At 35.3% G+C, this 7,859-nt stretch overlaps 1 protein-coding gene across 1 annotated transcript in view; it reads left to right on the forward strand.

Moving 5' to 3' along the window:
- Window positions 1-7,313, forward strand: part of POGLUT3 (protein O-glucosyltransferase 3) — a 16,873-nt gene extending 9,560 nt beyond the window's left edge. Inside the window, exons 4-8 of the mRNA XM_033121628.1 lie at window positions 446-662; window positions 2,324-2,520; window positions 3,831-4,025; window positions 5,282-5,386; window positions 6,972-7,313. Of these exons, the coding sequence (XP_032977519.1) occupies window positions 446-662; window positions 2,324-2,520; window positions 3,831-4,025; window positions 5,282-5,386; window positions 6,972-7,097 (840 nt within the window). The 3' untranslated portion in view covers window positions 7,098-7,313. The remainder of the gene's footprint in view (window positions 1-445; window positions 663-2,323; window positions 2,521-3,830; window positions 4,026-5,281; window positions 5,387-6,971) is intronic.
- The last annotated feature ends 546 nt before the right edge of the window (window positions 7,314-7,859 follow it).

Genomic DNA, 7,859 nt, shown 5'->3' on the forward strand with positions numbered 1-7,859 from the left:
TGGATGGCTTTTTCAGAGAGTAGCCTAAAGTTTACTGGTGTGTGGGCAGATGGAAGATGAGGCTCAAAGCTAAGCTGGAGCAAAATAGTAGGGCCTTGAATTCCAGCCAGAGTTTAGACCTTGTCCTCTAGGTTTACGGTTCTGTGAAACCTGGTAGTAACATTAATTTGGGATTTAGAAATTGGGGCAGCATTTTCCACTTCTATAATTCTACTTAAAATGTCACCTCTGAACAGGAGTAGCTGACTCCTGGTTAAGTGAATTGGCCATGTATCATCCTCATCCTTGATGTTCTGATACTACCTAATGACGGAAAGGCATTCTTTTCTCTTCTGATGCTATTTTCAAATGTTCAGTTTTATCAGAAATATTTAAGGAAGGCAAAGAACTAAAGCATTTAGTACCAAAGACTGAAGCAGTGATGTTTATACGTTTCTTTATTTAGGTCCTTCTCCCAGATTTAGAATTTTATATTAATCTCGGAGATTGGCCCTTGGAACATCGAAAAGTCAATGAGACCCCTGGCCCTTTACCTATCATTTCATGGTGTGGCTCTCTGGATTCACGAGATGTTATCCTTCCAACATATGACGTCACACACTCCACACTTGAAGCAATGAGGGGTGTTACAAATGATCTCCTCTCTATTCAGGGAAATACAGGTAAATTCAAGTTCATTCTCCAAGAGAAAACTTGTAGGTGAAAAACGTGAAGGGGAAAAAAAGTTAAAAAAATGAAAAAGGGAATATTTAATCAGAGAGAGTATATATATATGTTAATCAGAGTGTATATATATATATATATATGTATACACATATATATATATACACTCTGATTAAATATTCCCTTCAAATAATTGTTCCACAACATGATAGGCGTGTAAGAAAAGCAGGCACTCTGGTTAAAGTGCCTGGGGAGGGCGAATCGTAGCAGCAGAGGTAACATTCATATGTGTGTATATATATGTATATATATATTTAAATAACCATTTTGCTTCTTTTCTAACCAAGAAAAAAGTAAAACAGCACCCTAAATTCTAAAGTGGTTTGTTTCGGATTCTTCTAATCCAAAAACTAAAGATTCATGGATTAGGCTAGTAATGTCCAAACCTACTGTCACTGAGTCTCTTTTGAGCTGCTCACTTGTAAATGCTATTTGAAAATATATATTTGGTAAAATTGTCACTTAATTTAGTTCTGACTCCAATGTCTTTACATTGCTAGATGAAATGAGGGAGAATATTGAAAATTATAAGATTATATGCATATGTAAGAGAATTGTGATAGCAGTACAATTTGGGTATTACTACCTCTAACACTTTGTGAGATATTCTCCCCTTTCCTCTTTCTGCCTCTCTTGATCCTTTAAAATCCCATTTCCTTTCACCCTGTTTGATGTTCTTAAGTTTATGGTACAACACAGCTTTTTATTAAACTAAATTCCCTGAGTAGAAAAAACACTGCCTTGTTTTTATAGCCTCGATTTCTGCTTATTGTGGTTTGGTGGATTTATTTAGTAGACAAGACCAGGGACTCCTTGTAAACTATCTAGAGATAATGTGAAATGAAAATTGACCTACTTTTTATTTGATAACTGAATTTCTGAAAAGTATACTAACATAGTAAACAGATTGGCCCCCTCCAATTTCTATGCTTTATCTCTTAGAACACTGATGTTAACTAATAAACTCTCTTTAGAATAATAGAAATAGATTTAAATTAATATTCTTCCAGAATATTTCCCTCCCGGGAAAGGCATATACAGGATATAAATATATGTATATGTGTGTATATATATATATACACATATATTTGCATTTATCAGCGTATTAGAAAAAGCCTTCCCTGTATTCAAAAGTTATGTGCTCTGAATTCCGAGCAACCTAAGGATTAAAGACATGTGGGTGTTAGTTATATGGTTTGTTCAGGTCACCTTGTCTAAACACAAAAGCCTAGCTCATTTGTTATTGTGAAGCACAAAAGGTGGAAGAAGCGAATGCCTTGGTGAGTAGGCCAAGTCATTGAATCTCTTTTTGCTTTGAACTTGATCCAACATTATTTGGGATATTTCCTGATTTTGTACAACAGAAACTCCAATACTTGTGTAAGCTCTTGCTAGTAGATAAATGGATGAAATTAGAGCATCCTAATCCCATATGGTTTGGAAATAGCATTTACTTTAGAAGATGTGTTGATGATAAAAGAGCTTTAACATCTTAAATGACAATTGTAGATTAAAGATGATTATACTTACGATATAAAAATGTCAAATTCCTAATCATATATATATATATATGTATGTTTTTATGGTTTCAAACTTCTAGGGCCTTCCTGGATCAATAAAACAGAGAAAGCTTTCTTCAGAGGTAGAGATAGCCGAGAGGAGAGGCTTCAGTTGGTGCAGCTGTCCAAAGAAAATCCACAGCTACTAGATGCAGGAATTACAGGGTATTTCTTCTTCCAAGAGAAAGAAAAGGAGCTTGGAAAAGCGAAATTGATAGGTTTCTTTGATTTCTTTCAGGTATGCATTTAAGTCTTCCGGGATGGATATGAAGTGATAAATTGTAAATAACTGGGCTTGGGTCAACTTCTCCTGTCTTGTGAACTGACACACACTTTCTTATTGGGCAGGGGGAATTACAAAACTCACTGTGGTTCCCTTTTGTTGTTGTTGTTGTTGTTGTTAATTTTTTCTACCTAGTAGCTTAGAACTATATTTAATACCCAAAATATAGTACAAGGATTAACCTGGGGTTTGGGTGCATTTCTCTGTTTTTCTCTTTTGTGTATTTATGTTTAATAAACAGAATATATAAATGTCTTTTACATAAAGTGATCTCAGATGCCTTTTGTAAATTCCATTTAAGTAAAATAGGAGCTAGAATTGGGGTTAAGTCCTGCCTCGAGTTCTACCTCTGCCTCTACCTGTAGGGCCTTCATCTCTTAGCCTCTTGCCTCTAAACCCGTGTGATGCCTACCTTCAGAGCGTTGTCACAAGGTTCAAAGGAGATGAGATGTGAACAGTGTGACAAAACCTGACTGGCTAGTAAACTCCGTGGTACCAATTATTTAAGAAAAAAATAATTAGTAAATCTGTGAGTATATTCTGTTCATCTCTGTGATATAATGAAAGAACAAGGGATTTGGACTCAGGTTTATAAATTTCTCGGAACACTAGTTTTTTTCATTTGTAAAAAAAGTGGGGGCGATGACAATACCTGCTTCACATTATTATAATTCAATGAGCTTTAATACTGCCCCCATGAAAAGTGAGTTTGAAATGTAAATCAAAGTTTATGAACCCAATAAATATGTAAACAGAGTATGTATGGTGTTGCCAGCATTGCACTGGTCGTTAATCTTCTCCAGGTTTCTGTTCCCTCAACTCTAAAACTGAACTTTCAGATAATGCCTTCGTTTTTCATACTTGTGTGAGTATAAGGAACAGAGGAAATAATGTGTAAGTAAAAGTATACATTCTCATCAATATTCAGCTTTAATAAACAAAGAACTTTTGAAAATAGTTTTCCTACCTGGTTAGAGAAATCCAAATTCCCCGTTACACAGATACGGTTGAAATAAGTATTCCTGTTTGCGAAAATTATTTATTGCCTTATCTTTAAATGCATTGTATTTCTTAAAATTAACCTACTAAAGCCTGCTTATGATTTTAATACACAGAGAAAATGTGTGTTACATAATAAAATACAAAATTGTTGAGCAATAAAGTTAGAAAGTGAAAATAATTCCTTTATATTTAGTATTACAGTGTTGATGAGACGCAGAAGTGAAGTAAATGACTGTTAACGTTTTTGTTTATGTTTGTTTTAGTACAAGTATCAAGTGAATGTGGATGGCACTGTGGCTGCTTACCGATATCCATACCTCATGCTGGGGGATAGTCTGGTTCTGAAGCAGGACTCACCATATTATGAACATTTCTATATGGCACTAATGCCTTGGAAACATTATGTTCCAATTAAAAGAAATCTTGGTGATTTACTAGAGAAAATTAAATGGGCCAAGGTATGCTTTCTGAATTTTTGTTTTCTTTAGGCAATAACAAATTCACCAGTATGAGTTCCATGAATTCCATTATAGCACAATTTAATTTGACATAATTTGGTCAAAAGAAATGTTTTCTGAAATTTTTATTCCCTTGAAATATCTAAAGAACCAATATCAGGATTGTTTTGTATACCCTCTATCAACATTTTTAGAAGATTTGAAATCCAGTGTTATATAGAATATAGAATGTTCTAAAGGAATCACTATTTATGCATACATACACACCAAGCAAAACACACCAAATGCAAGTTACAGATTGAAAAGACCAGGGTTAATGTGCTTGATGTACAAGAAAACATTTAAGGCAATTATAGGACTCTTCTTTTCCTCAGTTAGAAAAAGGCACAAGTTCATAATGAACGTATGATATACAACATCCCAAGAATCACGTTTCCCATAAAATAAGAATTCTTTTTAAAAGGAAAAGTGTTAAAAAGCTATTGTGTTTTATTGTGAAGGTATAGAAATTTACCCCTCCATTATAAGACTTTATTTTGTTTCTAAGTTTCTGAGCAGCAATATTTGGTTATGGAAATAACTGGGTGCCTGAGGCAGGATAATTTTTGTGACTCTTTATAAAGAGTCAGAATTGCTTACAAAGGGCTTTTCCTATGGGCAGCATGGAAGAGTATTAGCTATTTTCCAAATGTATAATTAGGAATGCTGACTATTCCTGGAACTAAAGGAGCAGTCTGTGGGTACTAATAACTGAATTTTTTATTATAACAACAATATAATCTTCCATAGGTAACATTTTGGGCTCTGACTGCATATTTAAATAGGAGTTTTAAGAGATGTTGTAACATGAAAACTAATTCATTCTATTCTATTTTGTATTTTAATATCAAACAGAGAAGGCTCGGATGGGGGAACAGGTGATGAGTCCTAAACGTCCTGGGTAGCTAGGAAAATACCAAAATAGTCACCATACAATCTCCATGTGGGTCATTGCACTTGGAGGGGGTGGTTACCAGGCCTGTGAAATAGGGTCCAAACATGTATGATCATTTATTCCCATGTAACAAAGATGTCTAAGAAAGTACTTTTTCTACTTTCATAGCCTCATTCTTAAGTTATATTTTCATCATGTTCCATCTCTCCCATGCTGTTCATATTCAACCCCATATCTGTCCTATCTCATACTCAACCTTAGCTTCATCTATAGGTCACAGGAATAATTTTCATTCATTGTTTTTTTTTTTTAAACCATTCAGGAAAATGATGAAGAAGCCAAGAGGATTGCAAAAGAAGGGCAGTTGACTGCTAGGGACTTGTTACAGCCACACAGGCTTTACTGCTATTACTACGGAGTACTGCAGGTCAGTGCTCAGTATCCATCCTGCTGGGTCACGTTCTCAAACCACATACTTGACCTGAGTGCCTCGCGTCTTAGAGGGGTTCAGAGGGTCAGCCTGTACAGCTCTGGTTAAGCCGAGGCACCCACCTATGGAAGTAGGAGTAGTGTTAAGTCCCTTTGTAGCCACCATATTTTTATCTCCATTCAGCATTACAGAAAGCAATGCTTAGAGTCCTTACAAAAATAGATTAAAAGTTCCTCCCATCTTGTCGGTGCTATCTTTCATTAAATGCCTCATGGAATTCCTAGCTTAGGTGTTCTCTGAACACCTAAGAGAACCTCAGAGAACATCTCTCCTCATCTGGAAAATAAGAGGGGTAGACTAGAGGTCATTAACATCTCTTTTGCCCAAAATGTTCAGCTTTATGCTCTCCCTCGTACTTAAGAGTCATGCTTTTGCTATCACAGATGGGATGGAAAGCAAATATTTAGCTTGCTATGTAAAATAATCAAACAAATGAAAAATATTTGTAATAGTTCTAACACCTTAGGCCTGGAGTACTGTACAAATATTTACTGGGAATACAAGGATTGGTTCTTTGGGTAACTACCTTGTGTTTTGCTTAGTAAAATCTAGTCAGGAAGAAAAAAATGAGAAATTATGTTTTTGTTTTTAACCTAAACTTATTTTTCTGTGGGCAGTAAAAAAGTAAATTTCTTCAGATTCTTGTATATACTACCCTCTCATAGAAAAATTTAAATGATAATTACACCATTTGCCACAAGCAGCTTTTCCTTTAGACGAGTTCTGTTCCCTCTTCTGGTCTAGTTGTAATTTTAATAGTAGGAGTTTCTCCCCCTACAATATTAATTAGACGCATGTACTCATGTCCGTATTTTGTTGTGTTTGGCCCTGTACCAGGAGTATAGAGCTAAATGTACCAGGAACCACTTACCTGATATATCCATTTTTTTTAAAACAGGGACATTTTTATTAAAATCAGAAATAGGCAAAGTACATAGTATATATGTAATTATGTTTCAGTCAAAATCCCAAATGGCTTTTATTGCTTGAAACTTCACAATATAATTACACATGAAATATCCAATTTATATGAATATTTATCAGTGGCCAAAGTGGAGGAACATTCCACAGGCCTATCACCATTTACAAAATATTTGTGACTACAGTCTTAAAGAGAAGGATGTGTGAGACCACCAACTTTATTTTGAGATGTTTATCATCTTCATTTGCTGATCTGACTATTTAATAAAGTTAATTATTCGTTAACAAGCAGAGGATAAATGCTGAGGTGCTGTTGTTTCAAGTAGGGACGGACATTGGACTTGACATCTTTTTTGTAGAATCTTCCTACCTACACATAAATTTCTGGACTAGGGTTCTTGCTAGATTATGATATATAACACTAGTATTTATACTGACTAAAGTTAAAATGTAACTTTGGGACTGGAATAACCAGTCCAAACCAGACCTTTGGTTTTAGTCTGAAGATCCGCAGCAACTAAAAATGAGAGCATAAGTGGGGAGGGTCCAGTGGAATGAAATGTCGACTAATCTTTTTGTTGCCTTCAAAAACACATTTCAGAAATATGCTGAGCGCCAGTCCAGCAAACCTGAAATACGTGAGGGAATGGAACTTGTTCCTCAGCCAGATGATAACACATCCTTCTGCCAATGCCACAGGAAAAGGCCTTCAAGAGAAGAGCTGTAAATCAGCTCAGATTCATAGGCCTGTGTATGCCGGCTACCTCCTCGATGGAAGCATTCAGAGAGAATCTAAGCTGTGAAGAACACAGTTTAGAAGACTTTACCCAGAGGACTAGGTCTCTTGGTGCCTTTACAGAATATTGATGGATAGAGCAATATTACATCAAGTATTACCAAATATTTTTCTATATTAATTTCTTTGGTGTAAAAACTGCTGTTATTAGTATCACAGTTTCTTTAAAAAGAAAACTTGGGGCTCAAAGTAGGGGGGATTGTGAAAATATAATTCACTCTCTGTGAAACCATATACATCATATTTATTGGATTGTTTCTATCCCTTGCTCACTTTCCATCTTCCATTTCCAGTTATGAAGAAAAAATATTTGTGCAGTGTTTTTCTTTCCACTCGCTGCATAATTTCAAACTGCTTTTGATATTCAGTAATAATAAGCCTCCTCCCGGAAGGTCTGATAAGAATAATTAAGAAGGAAGAAGAGGATGACTCTGTTATTAAAGGTAACTTGGATTCTACGGAGGGAATATTTTTTTAAAGCTAGCTCATATCCTTTTATCTAAGTTTTACCAACCCCTGAGACAAAGTTAAGGAGAAATTGTGCCTTAAGCTAATAATTTCCAATCTATCTGGGTGTATACCCATCAAGGACAACATAGTTAACTACATGAGATTCTCCCATGGGTACCATACATTATCGATAGATTGAGTAGGTAAGAGATAACCATAGTCAGGTGGAAATCTATAATTCTT

This window comes from Rhinolophus ferrumequinum, chromosome 11 (assembly GCF_004115265.2).
Source record: "Rhinolophus ferrumequinum isolate MPI-CBG mRhiFer1 chromosome 11, mRhiFer1_v1.p, whole genome shotgun sequence".
NCBI classification, from domain to species: Eukaryota; Metazoa; Chordata; class Mammalia; order Chiroptera; family Rhinolophidae; genus Rhinolophus; species Rhinolophus ferrumequinum.